The sequence below is a fragment of the Petaurus breviceps genome, unplaced genomic scaffold (assembly GCF_028583685.1).
Source record: "Petaurus breviceps papuanus isolate PSGF00001 unplaced genomic scaffold, PetGlider_PUasm1.0 90895, whole genome shotgun sequence".
NCBI lineage: Eukaryota > Metazoa > Chordata > Mammalia > Diprotodontia > Petauridae > Petaurus > Petaurus breviceps.
Genome location: NW_027187372.1, coordinates 2714882 through 2735117, shown reverse-complemented (window position 1 = coordinate 2735117; position 20236 = coordinate 2714882). Strand labels below are relative to the sequence as shown.

The following is a 20236-nucleotide window of genomic DNA, read 5'->3' as shown; positions in this document are numbered from 1 at the left end:
TGGTCTAACAATAGGTTTTAATATGTTGTTTCATTATTGTTGTTCACCTTAATGAAAATAATATTTCTATGATTTGTCCACGTACTTTTTTTTTTGGAACGTATGCTTCAATCTGTCTTCAGATACCATCAGTTCTTTCTTAGGGGATGGATAACATTTTTCATCCTAAATCCTTCAGAGTTGTCTTGGATCATTATATTGCTGAGAATAGCTAAGTCATTCACAGCTGATCATCTTACAATATTGCTGCTACTGTGTACACAGTATATTTCACTTTGCATCAGTCCATGCAAATCTTTTTAGGTTTCTCTTAGAGGATCCTGCTCATCCTTTTTTATAGTACAAAAGTATTACATCATAATCATATACCACAAGTTTGTTCAGCCATTCCCCAACTGATGGGCTGCCATTCAACTTCTAATTCTTTACCCCTTTGCTGCTATAAATATTTTTGCATAAATAGGTCCTTTTCCTCTTTGTTTTTTTATTTCTTTTGAGATACAGACCTAGTAGGGGTATTGCTAGGACAAAGATAGGTATGCATGGTTTTATAGCCAGACTTTTGGGGATAGTTCCTAATTGCTCTACAGAATGTTGAATCAGTTCACCACTACCAAAAGTGCATTAAAGTTTCATTTTTCATCCCTTCCAATATTTGTCATTTACCTTTTCTGTCCTATTAGCCAATCTAATAGGTGTGAGGTAGGACCACAGAATTGTTTTAATTTGCATTCCTTCAATCAATGAGTTGAGTATTTTTTCATAAGGCTATAGATGCTTTTGATTACTTCATCTGAAAATGATCATATGTTTTGATCATTTATCAATTGTAACCCACTCATTCTTTTTTCTTTTTCTTTTTTTTTTAAAGCAATCGGGGTTAAGTAACTTGCTCAAGGTTACACGGCCAGTTATTTCTGGGTGTGGTGCTGAGTATCTGAGCCTGGATTTGATCCAGGTCATCCCGACACTGGAGCCAGTGCTCTTACTCGCAGTGCTACCTGGACGCCCCAGTAACCCACTCATTCTTGAAGATTATGTTCAGACACCAATTAGTTTTTAATCTGTTTCTATGGTCCCTTATTGAATATAATTTTTACTGTGTTGTGTTCTGAAAAGGATGCATTTAATATTTCTGCTTTTCTGCATTTTAACTGTAAAGTTTTTATGCCCTAATATATAGTCAGTTTTTGTAAAGGTACCATGTACTACTGAAAAGAGGAAGCATTCCTTTTTATTCCCATTCAGTTCTCTTCAGATAGCTATCATATCTAGCTTATATAAGATTCTATTCACCTCAACTTTTTTTCAGTCATATTTATCTACTTCTGAGAGGGGAACATTAAAGTCTTCCACTATTACAGTATTACCATTTCCACCTGTAGCTATAACGTTTTGTGCATATAGGTTCAGTATTGATATGACTTAATTTTCTATGGTACTTTTTATCATAATGTAGTTTCCCTGTTTTAATTAAATCTATTTTAGCTTTAACTTTGTCTGAGATTGTGATTGCTACCCCCCCTTTTTTTTTACCTCAGCTGAAGCATAATAAATTATACTTCACAGCCCTTTATTTTAACTGTATCTCTCATTTTTAAATGTTTCTTTTAAATAACATGTTGCTGGATTCTGATTTTTAATCCATTCTGCTATACAATTCTGTTTGATGGATGAGTTTATCCCATTCACATTCAAGGTTATAATTACTAGTTGTACATTTCCTTCCATCCTATTTTTCCCCACTTTTCTCACCCTCTTTACCCTATACCTCCTTCACAAGTCAGACTTAATTCTAACCACTAACTCCTTAATCCACACCCTTTACTTCATTTATCCTCTCCTCTTACCCTCCTACTATTTGATCTACACACTCTTCTAAAGTCCCTTCCTTATCCTGTCCCTCCAATTTCTTTACAAATTTAAGACTTTTATATCCTTCTGGATGTGTATAGAAATTCCTCTTAAATACAGTTCTAATGAGAATAGGGTTCCAGCATTTCCAGCCTTCTACCCCCTACCAGCTTCCACAATAATAGCTCTTCCTTTCACACCTTATTTGTATGAAATAATTGCTCGATTTTACCTTTCCCTACCCAGTTTTAATTTTTTAGAATCATCATATTCAACCCCAAACTTTCTATCTATATGTGCTCTTTCGAACTACCCAAGTAATGACAATATTCTTTTTTTTTTGCTTTTTTGGAGGGCAATTGGGGTTAAGTAATTTGCCCAAGGTTACACAGCTAGTCATTTTGTGTGGGTGTTAAATGTCTGAGGCTGGAACGGAACTTGAGTCCTCCTGACTCCAGGGCCTGCGCCTTTACTCACTTCGCCACCTAGCCGCCCCTAATGATAACATTCTTAAAGAATACAGATAACATTTTCCCCTGGGACCTCTGAAATTTGTCTATGATGCTCCTGTGAATTTTCATCTTGGGAATGGTGACTGATGGATATTTTTTCCTATTTCTGTTTTACCATATCATTTTAGAACTTAAGGACAATTTTCCACAATAACTTCTTGTAATATTGTATTTGAGATGTTCCACATTCTATTTTTTCATTCTTTTGATTTTGTTTTGTTATTTCTTGGTGTCTTATGTCATTAGCTTTCCCTTCCCCAATTCTAGTTTTTAAGGAGTTATTTTCTTCCTTAAGTTTCTGGATCTCTTTTTCTAAGTGGCTGACTTTCTTTTCATAATTTTCTTGGATTATTCTTATCTTTTTTCCTAATTTTTCTCAACCTAATTTGATGTTTAAAGTCCTTTCTAAATTTTTCTATGAACTCTTTTTGGGCTTGTGACCATTTGACATTTTCTTTGAAGTAGGAGTGGTTTTTTAACTTCACTATCTTATTTTTGAGTATCCATCCAGATCTTACTCTATCTCTCCACAGTAACTATGATGGGGTTCTTTCTCCTTTACTTACTCATCTTTTTTAGTGTCTTATTATAGTCAGGTTCTAATCCTGAGGTGTGGGGGATATTGCCTCAGGCTTCTGGTTTTTCCTACTGTTGTTTTCTGAGCTCTGAGGGCTGACCTCAGGCACTTCTCTAAGCCCCCTAACCATGACTGTCACAGCAATTGCTCTTGCTTCCTGCCCTCCCTAGTTGGGCTGCAAACCAGGGATTCCACTCTCTTGCAAGTGCTCCCAGCAAGCAGGGTCCCTGCCCTTCTGCTACCACATTCACCGTGTATGTGCTTGCTCCTCTCCACTCATAGCTGCAGCCCAGGATTGTGTCTGGTCAGCACAACTGAACCTGGCATACTGTGACAGTGGAGAGTCGTTCAATTTTCTCTTACTCAGCAGTTCAACCCTTATACCAGGCCCGTACAACAATTGGCCCGTGAGATGCTTGCAGCCCTCCAAGGTGGCCCAGCTCAGCATGGTGTGCATTGTTTTATATCTTCTACCTTTTCCCCAGGCCACCTGAGATTCTTTGGCAGGCCATAAGGGACTGTATGTTGTGCAGGCCTGCCCTATACTGTCTATGAAGTGAAAGTTCCTAAAGCTGAGGCAACTGCCCCCAGGGCTTGTTTGTTACTTCAGTGGTGTTTGGGATGTGATGGGAGTAGGGAGGGGGAGGGGGAGGGGAGGGGAGGGGTTAGCACTTCAATCAAGCAAAACCTCTGCCCTTGGAGGTGAAGTCTTTCCTAAGATCCTCCTAAATTGTCTTATACAAGTACTTTATCCTGACTTTTAATTATTTCTGCCCCTCAAAGTTCACTTTAAGGTAGTATTTTATCTTGTTTGTGGGAAAGCTCAAGAGCCAGTTAATCTCCTTATTCCACCATTTTCCTCCAAAAACTCTTAGAATAAAATCTGAGTAAATATATCCTAACAACTTCCATCTCTCATAAATGAGGATAAATGATAAAATAGATATGCTGTAACACTCAGTTTTTTAACATGGTAATCAAAATGATTCCTCTGAGCAGAATATTAATGATAATATAAAAAGGTAGTGTGACTTTTAAAAAATACTTTAAATTTATCCAGTGGCAGATACCATATATTTTAAAATTGCAACTAGTAAAATTCTATTTCTTACCTAGCTAAATGCTTAATAATTTGCAAAAAACAATTTACTCCTCAAACTTTATAAAGTATGTTAACCTTTGGGATGCTTTGAAAAGAATTTTAACTTAAGAATTTTTGTAGGATTATTGTAAGGAACATTCAGGTTCTGAAAACCAGTTTTACATGTCTTGTTGGTGGCAGCATCGAGGTAGAAAGCAGAAAAGACCTGGGAATATCAATAAAATACAGGAGATGTGATAAAGCACAAATCATTTTGACAAGTAGTTTTTGTTTGTGGATAATAAACAGTATTTTAAGTGTTGTCTGCTTTATACCCTACCTGTTGTTAGGGTATAAAGTATAAAATAAGTACAAAATAATCAAGTATATTTTTTAACCTAGGAAAGAACTTAAAAACCTTACCTCACAATCTGTGAATTAATATAATCTGAGGGTTAAAGGAAGAAAGTCTTGATTTATCAGCTGTATGTAGGTTATCAGTATAAGCAGAAGGCCTTTGGAGATAGGATTTACCAGTTGGTTCCACCTGTTGCAGAAACAATAAAGGGATGGAGGAAAGTGTGAGGTTCTAGGGGGTCTGAGAACCAGAAGTGTCCAGTAAGCAAAGAATATAAGTAAAGGGCATATACACTAAGGTCAAATGAAGAAGCAAAAGTCCAATATATTCATATCACTTTTTGTGATATCAAAACTGGGAACAAAGTGGATGCTCATCAATCGGGGAAGAGCTACTTTAGCCATGATATATGAATATAATGGAATGTTATGCATTCAAAAATGAATTTAAGAATTCAGAGAAATATAGATTTGGATAGCTGATCCAGAATGAAGTTGTACAAAAAGCCCCCAATATATACAATTATTATAACAATATTTAATAAAAAGATGCCTAAAAGGAAGCCAATTAGAACAGAAAATGAAAAAGACGTGTACTCCCTAAAAAACATTTACTGAAGCCCATCTACAGGGTGATTAATTAGTAGGACTTACAGAGAATACAGAAGTTGTTACCTCAAGGTAAGTTTGTTTAGTACTTTTGGGGTTAATGGGGCAGGATTCAGATGGGTAATAGATTTAGAATGGGAGGGGACTTCAGAAGCTGAGTTTTTTTTTTAAACATTGTCTTTTTAGGTTTGAAAACTCAGGCCCGTGGTGACAGTGCTTAGATAGCAAGAGCATTCTTCAAACCTATGTTCCTCCGATGTGAAATCCTTTTCACTGTTTTATGCTGTGAAATTATACTGGCTTCCTTGAAAGTGGCACTCAGGACAGTGTAGGTACTTGCCATGATATTAGCATATTTGTCTTGAGAGTGACAAAAGCATTTTGTGTCATGCTCTCACTAGCTCCATTCTAACCTTATCAGCTGTGCCAGGAACAGGCCCCCTTCTTTACCATTTTCCTTTTTTCAACAGAAATTCCCTTGACCCCCAGGCTTTCAGCTACTTGTTTGCTGGTTGGTAGACTTGCTATAATTATTTCCTAGGCTGTATAGCTGGCATTATTAATGAAACTGATGGCCAAATGTTTGTTAACAGAGGTATTAATGTACGACTTTTGATTAGGTGTCAATTAGAAATAACATTTACATACAAAGTGCTTAAAATGGTTGCTTTTCAACTTCCTACAAATTTAAAAGTTAATGTCCCTTAAGTAATAAATATTTTTCCAGGGTGACACAAATGTCATTTTCAGTCCAGACTGTTCCAATTCTTATCTACTAATCTAACATGCCACTTTTTCATTCCTGTAAAATTATGTGAAGGCCATTTTTGGCAAAAACTTAAAAGGAAATGCAGTACTCTTGGGAGGCAATTTTCTAGAGTGAATATTTCTAGGTTACACCAGATAAGTATGGGTCATATAGTAAAAGTAATCAATATAAAATGTTGATTTAAAATCAACACTTGGTAAAGTAACCTTCAAAGTGTCTCTTGAATGTCAAAAATCATACAAAATCCTTCTACAGTCTATGAGATAAATATTCAACTGAAATACTGATATCAAACCCTTAAAGATGTGTATTTGCTAAAAGATTTTTGTCATCATGGAATGTCAGTCGATGAGTAAACATTTATTGGGCACCTGCTATGTGTTAGCATTGTACTAAGCACTGAGGATAAAACAGAAAACCCTGTATTCAAACCTTTCATAACCTTGGCCCCTTCTACCTTTCCAGGCTTGTGACACCTTCACACATTCCTTAATACATACTCTCCAATGCATTAACGATGGCTTCCTGGCTTTGTCATTAACAAGATACTCATCTCTTAGCTCCAAGTATTTTCTCTGGCTATCCCTAAAATGTTCTCCTTGTTCCACTCTCAATCTCGCTAGCTTCCTTTAAGTCCCAACTAAAATCCCATCTTTCACTGGGAGATTGCCCCAACTTCTCTCAATTGTACTGATTTTCCTCTTTTCATTTCCTATTTATCCTGTATATAGCTTGCTTGGTATATATTTGCATGTTGTCTCCCTTCATTTGATTGTAAATTTCAGGGACTTTCTGTTGCTTTTCTGTATCCACAGTGCATGACACTTAATAAATGCTTACTGATTGGAATAAGGGATGGAGAGATTGGACGTCACATCATGGATAAAGAATGGGATTTGGGGTAGCAAGGACAAAAAAGATTGTGATCAGATAAGGGACTTTCAGAGTTTATGAACTTAAGAAGTGATGTAGTTGTGGGTGATGAGAATTCTGATCAAGGCTTTGATCATCTTTATGTGTGGTGGACTGCATCTTTATGTGTGGTGGACTGAAGTAGGTTACATGAAATGAGTAAATTGAAGAACTGAGTTTTTAGGGTGTAAACAGAAGGAATATCAGTCCCCTAGTAAGAGGACAGAAGTTAGAAGACTGGGCCAGACAGCAAGCATGTTGTAGAAGGGGGATGGATGTCCAGGATGGTAGCAGACTAACAGCTACCAAAATTTTGAATATTGAGTGATGGTGGAAGGGAAGGAGAAAGAATCTGGAAGTGGCAATGGGGAGCAAGGGGTAGTCTCACTCTTTTACCTTGACCAGTGAGTTGGAGAGTATGCAGGCACTGCCACAAGGGCAGATCAGGAGGAAGCCAAGTCTCGGTGAGAGCCAGAAGAAAGGAGTGGTAAAGGAAAAGATTGAAGGATACTAATAAGAAAAAGTCCCTGCACTTCAGGAGTTTACAATTTAGTGGGTTAAGACAACACAAAAAAAGAAGCTAAAAAGTGCATGTGTGAGAACTAACAGGGTATACCCCACCCACATAGGGCTATAATGTTCCTTGGAATCAAAAAGTAACTGTTGATGGAAAAGTTACCTGGTACAATAGACTAGGTTCAAATGACAGCCAGAAGTTCAGAATCACTGGGATGGGGAAAGAGTATGACCAGAGTGGAGTTTTTTATTCACTGACGGACTTCAGGTAGGTTTTCATTATCAAGAGGTTTGGCCTCAGGGTTGAATTCTCATAGGGCTTTACAATTCAAGTTTGTATAAGGGCCAAAAGAATTTCCTATGAACAGTGAGGTTCTCCATATGCTATTTGCAAATCATAAATACTAACTGTAGCAAGACCCAGAAGAATATAAAGTTTTACTGAAATCCACGAGACTGGCTCAACCATTCAAACATAAATTGATGAAAAATGGGCAAAGCCCAAATTCTGAACACATTGCTTGAGAGGTCACCTATTTAATTTGTACATTAGCATTTCTTGTACAGGCACAACAGGTAAGATACATCCATATGATGGATGTGGCTGGATTTCATTTGGAAAATTAAGCATCTTTAATAATCATACACTGGCTGATGTGCCAAGAAGAGCACTGATCTCACAACCCTAAAATAGATAATTCTGCTGCTTCCCTAGATAAACGTGGGCAAGTCCCTTAGCCTTCTAAGAAGCTGTTTCCTTATTTGTAACAAAAGGAGGATAATATGTATCTCCCTCAGAGGGTTTTTATGGAGGAAAAAAAGGCATTTTGAAAGCACAACATAAACGAACTATTATCACCAGAGGTACCGACCAAATGTTGTCAGCATGACCTCACAAGTTAAAAATAAAGTGACAATGGAAAGATGCATTGGTGGGACGGGCATATTGCTGATGGCTTGAGTTCAAGAAGTATAAAATAGCAAAATTAAGTATAGCTGTGATCAAGTTAAAAAGGAGATGCTGTGGTTAAAAAAGTAAAAATTCACTAAGCTGTGGTGACTGTCATACTGATATTCTCATGATACTAAAAGATTAAAAAATTCAGGTTTCCAGCATATTGGGTAAATCTCACCATGAAGAACTTGAGAAACAGTCAAGAATCATAACTGATAAAGTAAGGAAAGGTTGAAACCTTGCAGTGGAAGGAATATAACTAACCGAAATATTTTTCCAAAAAACAAAATATGCAATGCTTTCAAAAGGAGAAACACATGAACAATTATTGATCCTTCTGAACTTGTTATTAAAATTTTTAGTGTTTTTTAAAAGCCTAAAAAAACTTTTTTCTAATGCTACTGAATCTACCCACTGGCTGACAGAGGCGGAGCAGCCACACTAAGGTTTACATCATTTTAAGAATAAACAATGTTTTCCAGAGATTTGATTTTTAGCAACCCATGTGCGTTCCACTTTCATCAACAGCTCCTGTGGAAATGAATACTTCTCTGCCATGCTGATCTTCCAAAATTGAACCCAAGCCACTGGTTGGCAAGCTTCTTTGGAAAATTATCTTTTCATTGCTATACTGGACTCCCCAGAGCACTTGGGAGCATTCATTACGGGTTGCTCATGGTGCAATCACTGGTGGACAATCTGGCTCAGGAGACCCATCAGCCAGTCTAGCAAAACCAGTGTAGTTCTACATGTACAGCTGCACCCCCCTACTCACCCCCCCCACCAGCTTCCAAGGTAGAATTAGCTTCAAATCACCACCAAATCTTCCCCCAACATTTTTTCAAACTAATCAAATCACATATGTGTTTTCTAGCAGTATCAATAACTTTGTTCTCAATGTTTAAAACTAAGAAACTTTGAGGAACCTTTAAACAAAACTCTCCATAAATTTGTCGCATGCACCCCTTCACCCCCCCACCCTATTGATTCTCGCTTTCTTGTTCTTCCATCTCCTGGCTCTGCGCATGTTCATGGGCTGTCCCCTGTGCCTGAAGCTCTCCTTACTCACCCTTCCTCTGGCTTCCTTCAAACCTCTACAAGAAGCTTTTCCTGATGCCCCCTTGCTGATCACTTCCAGTTTATTCTGTCGACGTCGTCTGCACACGGTTGTTTGCTTCTTGTTCCCCCTTTGGCTCCTTGAGAGTAGGGAGCTGTCTTGCTTTTCTATCCCCAATTCTTAGCACAGAGCCTTAACAAATGCTTGTTGACTTGACCTAACCTGGGGGGCTGAGAATTTTTTTAAGAATTTAAAGGATATGTTGATATAGTATATTCATTAAAAACATTATTTTGATAAGGGATTAATAGCCTTCACTAGACTTCATAAAGGTCTACAGTTCATGACACAAAAAAGGTTAAGAAGCTCTGCTCTAGACTGTGGTCAAGTTAGTCTCTTGCAGATGTAAAAAACAATGTGAATTATGCACTGGCTAGTAATATATTAGAAACATCTTTATTTCAAAGACATTTATGCTAGCTCCCTGGTAAGAGTGCTTTGTACTTTGCTTTCCTCCAAAAACAAAACCTAAGAACCATGACAGTGCTTACTTCTAATGTTCAAGACATGTTTTGGAACAGCTTGTCTTAAAGTTAAATTAATTCTAATAGTTTAACTGGTTGGTAGAATATAATTACTATTCCCCAAAGACTTGTAAACATAATTCAATGTGTAAAAAGCAATGATTAAAACACATGACTTAGGTTCAGTGTAATATTTTATTTTCCATAGTATTAAACTAAAGCCAAGAAAATATCACATTAATTTCAAAAAACAAAACTTACTTTATTAAGAACAAAATAATACAAACTGTGGTACTCTGTAATAGGAGATCATCAATATTTTACATAATAAACAAAATCACCAATATACCTACATACTTAGTTTTCTTTAAACTACATTGAACAACACAGTGAGTGGAAAATAGATTTTAGCCTTAATGGCAGCAAACAAATCTCTTGAAAAAAATGTAACATGCATATTTTAGTATTGACTACTTGGGAGATGAAGAGACAGCTCTGAAAGCAGGTGATTATTTCCTCAAAAGCCACCTCCAAAACCCATTCCATAACCACCTCTGTTTCCTCCTCGAGGGAATCCCCCAGACCCTCTATATCCTCCTCCACCCATTCCTCCACTGTAGCCTCCTCCAGATCCTCTATAACCACCACCTGAGCCTCTGTATCCTCCTCCACTTCCATACCCTCCTTGGTAAGAATTAGAGCCCCCACTATATCCTCTCCCACCATATCCTCCACCTTGATGATAGCCAGAACCTCGCTGACCACCTCGACCTCTGAATCCACCTCCATTGTCATATCTAGCCATCTTGGGTGGGCGAGGACCATCTCCATACCTAAGAAAGGAAAACACAATTTTAACAAATGTGGAGATACAAATATAGGATCTAATACGGTCAAATTAATTCAGTTAGGGACCTTTTTTTAAAATTTAAAATACACCAACAAGGCAAAAATTCCTATTAGAACAAAAACCTAATATTATTTTCTCTTCAGTTTACTGAAACTTACTGTTGTGCCTACTTATCAATGCATTGGCAAGCAACAAGTATGGGCAAATAATGATTTTTGTTGGAAAAAAGCCAAATGAACATAGCAAAGTACTCAATCTTGTTACTTATTATCAAGAAGAGAGATGATACAGTAACCAGATCAGTCAGAGGGCTTTTTTCCTTTTATTAGGACTGATGTTTGAGTATGTAGGCACACATAAGGGAAGGGGATAGTGAAGAGATTAAAAACGCAAGAAAAAATAAATAACTGGCTGCTGGACCAAGAAGCCATGATTAGTCTTTCAGTAACTTGTTCCTTTTTTAAATGTTTTGCACTGTGAAACTATAAGCACAAATTCTAGCATTTTCTCAATAGAAACTGGGATCAATAGCTAAAAGCTAGCAATAAAACTATAATTCAAATCAACCTTTTCTGTTGCCTATAAAAACAAGCTAACTAGCAGCTATTTAATTGAACACTTTCTAAACAGATTTTTTAAAAGGAAGTCATCTGATGGGGGCAGCTACGTGTCATGCTGGCCCCGGTAGTCAGAAGAACCTGAGTTTGGATCTGGCCTCAGACATTACACACACACCACACACATGCACGCACGCCGTGTGACCTTGGGCAAGTTACTTAACCCCAACTGCCCTCCACAAAGCAAAAAAAAGTCATTTGATGATATCTGAGGCTATGTAGTTTTACCCCCAAACTCTATCCACAAATCTTTTTCAGCATCATCACTCTCTCCCCACTTTCTCCTCAAACAAAAGAGATCTTTACAATTCATTTCGGCTAATTCCTGAGTCCTAAATTCCATTCCCGTGTACCTTTTTCTCAGGTGCCTACCACAATTCAAGTCTCAATCCGAAAAAATTCTTTCCCTTATCCCTCTGAATACTCTCTAGCTACTGTCCTACCTGCCTTGTTCCTGTCACTCTTTTCAATCTAGCTTGGGCCCCACCACTCAACACAACATTCTTCTAGTTTTAATTGTACCTTACTGATTACCTCTCTTCTGCTTCCTGACCTCTAAAGTGGGTGATTCCATTAAGTGTGTGATCACTTAGCCGGCTCTCCTTTGGAAATCTGATTCACTCACACCAGTTTCAACTATCTACAAATAACTCCCATGTACGTTTTGAATCCTGACCAATACAACCAAGTTTATCCTTCCCTCTAAACTTGATGCTTGCTGTGTGATTTGTCTGTAGCACCATCCAATTTATGGTTATACACACTGAATCAGGACAGTGATCTTTGATTTCTTCATTTTACTTCAAATATCCAATCAATTAATTTGGTCAATGCCACCTCCCCAAATCATTAACATTCATAACCTGTTTTGTGCCCTGGTCACCATGCTATATTCTTTGTATCATTTACCTAGGCTATTATAATTACCTCAACAGTTAAGTTTTCCTGCCTCTTTCCTACCTTTCTAATCTTTCCTTCATACTGTTGACAATTCTTGTACCAGCTGGGTGTATCCCTGCAAATGCTTTACATCTTGTGTTCTGACCACAATAAACACTTAGTATTAAATATTTCTTATAGTGTACCTTCTGTTTATGTTAAATTGCACTTCATAAATAATTTCATTTGCTATATCACTGAGATGAAGCTGGCTTCTCTACAATACTAAGCCAACAGAGCAAAAGTTCTGGCAGGTCCTATCAGCAAAGTCTTTCTAACAAATCTTTTAAGTCTTCACATAGCATTCTACCATTTACAAAAGCATATTCACATACTGATGACCTCAAGTTACCCTTTTAAGTTATATAGGGTAACTTCTTTAGTCAAAACACGTAAGTCTTGGATTAATGCATTAAAGGTATAGAATCCCTTTAAAGAAAAACATATTTGATTAATTCTAATGCCTACCAATTGAGAAACCAATGTAATCTACTTTTACACACTTTCACTCTGTGCAATAATAGAATACAATAAGTACAATACCAATCCAAACATCTGGGATTTGAGTCCTCACCCAGTTACTAATCAATTTAGCTCCTCTGGGCCTCCAATCTCTTCAGAGGTAGGTGGCAGAGTATTTAGTGGTGAGACTAGACGATTTTAATAAATGGCACATTAGGAATTTTTGTGACTCTTATTTGGTACTTGTCATTATCTTAACACAGAAAAACATGGAACTTACCGTGCATTGCCAATCATGAGACTAATGCCAGCAGCTGAAGGCCTAGAGATTTGCCGAATCATGTTCAGCATACGCTCATTTGAGGGATCCAAATTGCTGATTATTTCAGGCTCTTTGGTTACTTCAACAACCAGAGCCTCCATGGCTGCTCGAAGAGCAGTTATGCAAGCAGCAGCCTCATGGGACATCTGCAGTCTGATCCTAAATTAAAGATGTAATGAAATTTTTAAATGTCAGAAAAAAACTGAATTTTCATTCCCCTTTATGCCACATATTTTAAATAGCCAAGAGTGATACTAAGACTTTTGGTACGCCCTCTCAGTGTTTTACAGTGTGTGTGAGTGCATATGTCTGTAAGCACGTGTGTGTCCTGGCATGTGCACCTGCAACCACACTACTCCTCCAGAGCCTCTTTTACCCATAAACGAAAATGACTGGATCTTGTGTCTACCATTCTGTTAGAAAAACAGGTCTAGGTAACCACATTTTATCATTTTCCAATGCCATGCACATTCATGAACTTGAAAAGCTTTAGAAGGGGATCCCATAGCACCATTTATTAAGGACTGACAACTACACATCAAGTTTCCCTTCTTAGAAGGGGAGTACAGAGGTGGGGGCAAACACCCGAATGTGTTTCCACCACTTCATCTCCAGAAAAATTTTAAATTACTATGAATTATTACTACTAAAAAAAAGCACATTATAAAAGCTGTGCTATAGTGTTGTTAAAAAAATTGGTAATCTTGGTAAAACAGCATTCTGAAGCAATTTATCAAGCAGCAAATTGTGCATTTTGTCAGACTTATGTTAGTGGCTTTTTTCAATCAAATCTGAGGCATCCTCTTATCAGCCCTAAACTATAAACATTTAGCTAAGATTTGATACAATCTTGAAAAGGTCATACCAGTCATCGACCAACACAATCTCCCCGTCTGACTGGACCTTCTTAGAAGCGAAGAGAAGCAACTGTAAGGGCGTCACTAAGGTCATGCCTTTGGCAGAGATGGCTCGAGTGCGGATCTGCAGATGGAGAAAGAAACAGTTTTGATTAGAGGTGCTAAGCAATTCAATATTCAAGAGAATAATTCAATAGACCAAAATGAAGCACAAGAGAAACTTTTAGAAAATGTTCTTTTCCTACCTTTTCTCCAAATACAAAGAAAGGAGATGGGTACTTCATGTCCTGGCTGCTAAAGGGGCAGTTAACAGATGACTTGTGGATAAGTGCATTTCGTCCCTCGGTGGTGAGAATTTTCCTCTTTTCCTTATGGTAGCAGACATTAGGGTACACACCAAAGGCCAGAAGAGAGATGACAACATCTAAATTGTTATCTGGTCCCGTGTTATTAAATACTTGTGTCATCAGACATTCTGCAGAAAAAAATGAAGGGGGGCAGAGAAGAGAATTAGAAAGTTGGCTACTTCCCCATACATTTATGTTGTTATCCAAAGTATTCAAGGGACTCTGGACAATTTTCATTGATGTTATTTGGATAAGTTTCTTTATTGCAAGGCCTTGAATTATAGACTAATTTATAATAAAAAAAAGTCTTAGGGAAAAGAAATAAATGCTTATTAATTTTAAAAAGTTTTTAAAAAGCTGTTAAGTCCTGTATTTTATCAGTTATCATTAATTTAAAAGGTCTCTGCTCTTAGAGCACATGAAATAATATTTATAAGCTTTTAGCACAGCACCTGGCACTTAATATATGCTTATTCCCTTTCCTACTCTCTTAGAGGTCAGTTGGTAAAATAACCCCTCCTTCTGTTCTCATAAATACAATGAGAACCACAGATAAAAGGCAGGAGCTTCTCAAGAAACAAGTTGATCTGACGATCAGAGTAGATGACTGTACTGATTTCACCTTAGACTTAATGAATTCTGAACCCTGATTCTGAAAACCAATTATGAAAATTCAAGGCTAAGGAAGTTAGCTAGTGCTTAAAAAAGCTCCCTACTATGACCTAATAAACCATCTTATTAAAATCTAAAATATGTTCCCATTTGCTTTGCTGCCATTCAAATAAGATACCTTCCTTTCTACTAAATAATAATTCTCAATAGTTTTCTCAGAAAACTATTATCTTTTAAAGGCCTCTTCAGAACAAAGCTCTTTTAAAATCAGATACAGAAAATGCTGAGTGCCACAACATATGTAAACCATATTTTGGCTTAAGACTAAAAAAAAAAAAAAAGATTCAATGGCATCAGAACTTTTTTCCATCAAGACAAAGTATTTAGGGGGAAAAGAACCTCAATCTAACTAGCAAACAATGATTGAATAGCTCACAACACTTTGGATCTCACTTTTGAATTTGCCACATTACAATCAACATCTATTATTAGATTGGAAATTTCATGGGGGTGGAGAGGAGCCATTTTGTTTATGAAATGATAAAAGCTCAGATTCAAATTAATAAATCACTTTGGGGGTAGGATGTGTGTCATTATTTTGGCAATATAAACTCTTATAATACTCTTCTAATTCATGCCAACTGAGAACTTGTCTATATGTTTGAGTCATTTAAAATTTAACAATAGTATTAGTATTTCGATAAGCATAAAACTTGGCAGAGGACAAGCCTATCATTTTTTCTTGGATCACTGCTGAAAAAAAAAAAAGACTTCAGTGGTTTTCATCTAAGTTGCTGAATATAATCTCCAATGTTCCTCAGAAAAAGTAGTTACAGTTAAGAATACTGCAATCATTGTGGTGGTCTTTCATTGCTCACTTGCACTTTGTCAGGGGAGCAGGACTGTGAACACTGCTACTGAGTTCAAAACAGTTCTGAGAAGCAACCAAGCCTAAAGGCACAGAGGGCACTGTTAAGTCATACACATAATCACCCGAATATTTATCTTAGGAATGTTTGAGTCATACCTTCTGGGAACCCAGAATTAACCAGAATTTCTTTGAGCTGAACTTTTGCTTCCCAAGTCATTCTGAGTGTGGCCATATTGAGTCTTTTATGTTCACAAAAGCGGATCTCTGCCTCTTCCCCACCCATTCTAAAAGGAGAAAAAAAGACCCATTAGGATATGAAAATGGAACATTATTAAATTTCCACAACAGAAGTTTTAGGACACTCTTCTAAAACCTCTTGCATGCATGGTTCTCTCATTCAATTAACATACCTGGCATCATCCCAGGCTTGGAACACTGACAAAAGGGCCACGTGATCCGAAAACCTATTTCCAGCAAAATTGCGGTGGACATAACCCAAGCGTTTGCCTTCACTGATAAAAGGCTCTGGGAAGCAAGTGGCAGCAGAGATGGTACATACAGCATCCCCCACACTAAAATGAAGCAGAGAGAAAACTGGCTAAGAGCCTTATTGTCAGCAGTCATGATAAATCTGTCAAAACTGGATACATATAATGACAGTAAAAATTTCTTATTTTAACTAATCAAGAAAAATTTGAAGCTAAAACTTATATCAGTGGCCACAATTTCTCCACATAGCACTTAAAATTCTTTTACCACCCCTCCCAAAACTCACTGTTGTGAAGCTCAAATAAGAAAATGTAAGGCAAGAATATGTAAAAGGCAATGAGATATTACTGAACATTACAGCTTTCCTTTCTCATTTCACCTCTTAAAAATCATCTCATTTCTCAACATGGTGCACTGCTCTGGGATATTTCTGCCTTCTCTACCATGTCCTTAGATGGATTAACCTTGTCCCCTCTTTTAACCTTTTGTATATTGTCTTTCCCCATTAGATTGCAAACTCCCCAAGGGCAAGGACTTTCTATCCCTAGCACTGAGCACAGTGCCTACATTTAATGTTTATTGACAAGATTAATTATTCTTTTGAAATATTTAGTGTTCTTTTTTCCCTCAGTGCAGTTCTACTCTCTCCAACTCAAATAATTCAGCTCCAACTGGAGTCATTCATTTGTTTCCCAGTTACTGAATATCTTTAAAAAAAATCCCAACTGTATCACTACAACCCACTTATAAATATGATGTGGCTTTACTTTTCCATATAAGTCATGTAATCCCAACTGTGTCCAATTTTCCTTCCTCAATACTCCCCTCCCCCTTTCCAAGGCATCCTCTAATCTATTTTCCATTCAATTAACAATGAGAGAATATACTTACTAGAAAATACAACCCATTATCATCATCTTGCCAAGGCGAGGCTCAATTGGGAGTTTAGCCAGGATTCGTCCAAGAGGTGTCAACTCATCATTCGAATCCAGTGCATCAAGCTCTGTAGGGATATTTTTGTCAGCAGTAATAAAATGAGTAAACTGTTTAATGAAGATACAAATTCTGCTGTGCAAAACAAAAGCTAGGTTAGTGTTTTCTGGAAAAACAAGTTAAAATGTCTTCATTCATCAAACTATTAGACATTTACCAACAAAATGAATGCTTATATTAAACTTTTATGCAAGTAGTCCATATTCCAGTACCTGTTCTCCAAAGTGAACTTCCTTTCCTACACTGACACATGCTTAATTTTTTGACACTTTGGTAGTTAGAACTCTTCATAACAAACATAGGACAGAATGGCTTAAGACTACTGGTCATATAGAGTAATGGGAGCACGGCAAACTTTCATCATGAATACTTATCAAACTTATTAGCTAACATGAAAATACCAATTAGCAAGCATAGATAATGATACCTCTGAGAGTGTGCTCTGCTTCAATCACAGCATCCAAAGGTGGTGGTTCAATTGCTTTGGCCAGGAACTGACCAATTCCTCCTAGACGAAGCAGTTTGATACTCAAGGCAATTTCATGCAGTGGCGTTCGGAACATTTCAGGGGTCATGTGAGTTTCGAGTCTAGGAAAAAGACAAAATTAACCATTAACTTTGTATCTATACATGATCAACATTTTGAGTGCAAGGTTCTTCTTGCTATCTTAAATTTAACCACATTCTCGTCACCCCTTAACCAGCATTTCACTGTTATATCATCTAGGGTAATGTGCTCATTGTGTGTATAATAGTTGACGTACAGATTAGATTTGCTGAACCATTTTCTTTTGATTTTTTATTATAGGGAACAGCACTGGAAAGGTTAGTTAGAATGTTATACTGGGAAACGTAGGTGGTGTAAAAATAAGCTATCAATTAATTTTGAAATTAATAAAATACCCTGTTAAATCGGTAGTTACAATCATAGAACTTGTGTGGATCCCTATTTAAAAAAAAAAAGTTTTAAAACTCAAAAGTGCAGTTGAGTTTACAAAGTACTTTTACATAAACTCATTTGAGCCTTCTTGTGAATACTTTTCAATTGTCTCACTTATTATCATTGAATGTCAGATGTTCCTTTTCAACTTTTTAGCATTATAAAACACTTTTTTTTTCCTTGAAGGGGGGAAAGGGAAGGCAATTGGGGTTAAGTGACTTGCCCAAGGCCACACAGCTAGTAATTTTGTAAAGTGTTTGAGGCTGGATTTGAACTCAGGTCCTCTTGACTCCAGGGCCAGTGCTCTATTCACTGTGCCATCTAGCTGCCCCATAAAACACATTTTTAATGAAGTGCTTTTAATATCCCACAGAAACATTAAATTTTCAGATATTAAAACAAACTGGAATCCTCTTAGATACAGACAACATAAGGTTTTACCTATCATAACGAGCTCTGCTGCAGAGATGAAAACAGAAGCCAGGTCGTACACGACCAGCGCGCCCTTTCCGTTGTTCAAGATTTGTTCTAGATGCCCAAACTGTAGCATAGTTGGTCATATTGTTGTGTGCAGTGAACAGTTTCACTTTCTGCCTAAAAATGAGAAATAACCAGGAGCTGGAAATTCTAGTTTTCAGAATATTACCACATTATTTATTTGTGATCAAGTCACTTGAGGTGATGTCCAAATAACCACAACTATACAGGACACCATTATTTAATGATTCCTTAGAATTAGAAATCAACCCGTTATTTTCCCAATACCCTTTAACACCAAACCTCATTTCCTACAGATCTACAGGCTAAAGCCATTAGAAACGAACACTCTTACATACCCACTACAATATACTGCTCAGAGACAAATTAGGAATCATAATGGGAAATCTGTCTGTCAAAGACTTAGGATCCTACAGTGGCATTACAACTAAGAATAATATGAGAAAACTGTAAATTTAAGATTACTGATCTGTGTTCTAGACATATAATTTATTGTTTTCAGGACAAAAGCACTACATTAGGAACTCACTTGCAGGAGTCAACAACATAGACGACATCATTAATGGTAATGCTGGTCTCAGCAATATTTGTGGACAAAATAACCTGTGAAGAAAAAGTTAAATGGATTTTGACTCAACAAACATTAAGAACCTACCAAGAACATATTATTGTTAGATGCTTGGGTATGAATATTAAGGGTCTTCTTGGGGGTGGCCAGGTGGCTCAGTGAGTAAGAGCACTGGCCCCAGTGTTGGGATGACCTGGGATCGAATCTGGGCTCTGATACTTAGCACCACACCCAGAAATAACTGTCTGTGTAACCTTGAGCAAGTTACTTAACCCCAATTGCTTTAAAAAAAGAAAAGAAAGAAAAAGAAAAAAAAAGAGTCTTCTTGAAAAGAGACTATATTCTTTTTTTTTTTAATTAAGCAATCGGGGTTAAGTAACTTGCTCAAGGTTACACGGCCAGTTATTTCTGGGTGTGGTGCTGAGTGTCTGAGCCCGGGATTTGATCTCCAGGTCGTCCCAACACTGGAGCCGGCACTCTTACTAAGAGACTATATTCTATCAGAGTAAACAACAAATAACAAAATATAAAACAAGATTCAGTGTGATGGGGAAAATAAATTCAAAGTACTCTAGGACAGTCAGAGATAAGGGAAGATTAAGGGAACACTGGAGAAAAAAAAACAGCATCTGATGTGTGTCTCAAGGAAAAGAATTCTGAAAAAGATGAAGTACATTCTAGACATAGAGGAAAAAGCCTTTAAACAAACATGAAAGCTGAAAATATCAATTTGGATTTGGGAAACAATTAGTAGTAGTTTAACTGATAATAACAGCTAACATTTATATAATGGTTTAACATTTGCAAGGTACTTTAAAATACCCCACTTTATCCTCACAACCAGATTTGGAGGGTAGGTACTATTACTGTAATCCCCATTTTACAGATAGAGGAACTGAGGCAGAGAGAGTTAAGTGACTTACCCAGAGTTAGGCAGCTAGGCAAGTGACTGAAGCTGAATTTGAATTCAAATCTTCCTAACAGGGGCAGCTAGGTGGCACAGTGAATTGAGCACCAACCCTGGAGTCAGGAGGACCTGAGTTCAAATCCGGCCTCAGACACTTAACACTTACTAGCCATCTGACCTTGGGCAAGTCACCTAACCCCAACTGCCCCTCAAAAAAAAAAAAAAAAAAAAAAAAAAAAAA

The 20236-nt window shown here is 37.1% G+C and overlaps 1 protein-coding gene across 2 annotated transcripts in view; it reads right to left on the bottom strand.

Moving 5' to 3' along the window:
• Positions 1–10084: 10084 nt before the first annotated feature.
• Positions 10085–20236, bottom strand: part of DHX9 (DExH-box helicase 9) — a 34800-nt gene continuing 24648 nt past the window's right edge. For both annotated transcript variants that reach the window (XM_069074387.1, XM_069074388.1), the window contains 10 exons: positions 19050–19123; positions 18464–18616; positions 17510–17670; positions 16981–17092; positions 16011–16172; positions 15757–15884; positions 14016–14245; positions 13779–13894; positions 12872–13072; positions 10085–10556 (listed from right to left, as the gene is read on the bottom strand). In XM_069074387.1, coding sequence (XP_068930488.1) covers positions 10241–10556; positions 12872–13072; positions 13779–13894; positions 14016–14245; positions 15757–15884; positions 16011–16172; positions 16981–17092; positions 17510–17670; positions 18464–18616; positions 19050–19123 — 1653 coding nt within the window. In that variant the 3' untranslated portion in view covers positions 10085–10240. The remainder of the gene's footprint in view (positions 10557–12871; positions 13073–13778; positions 13895–14015; positions 14246–15756; positions 15885–16010; positions 16173–16980; positions 17093–17509; positions 17671–18463; positions 18617–19049; positions 19124–20236) is intronic.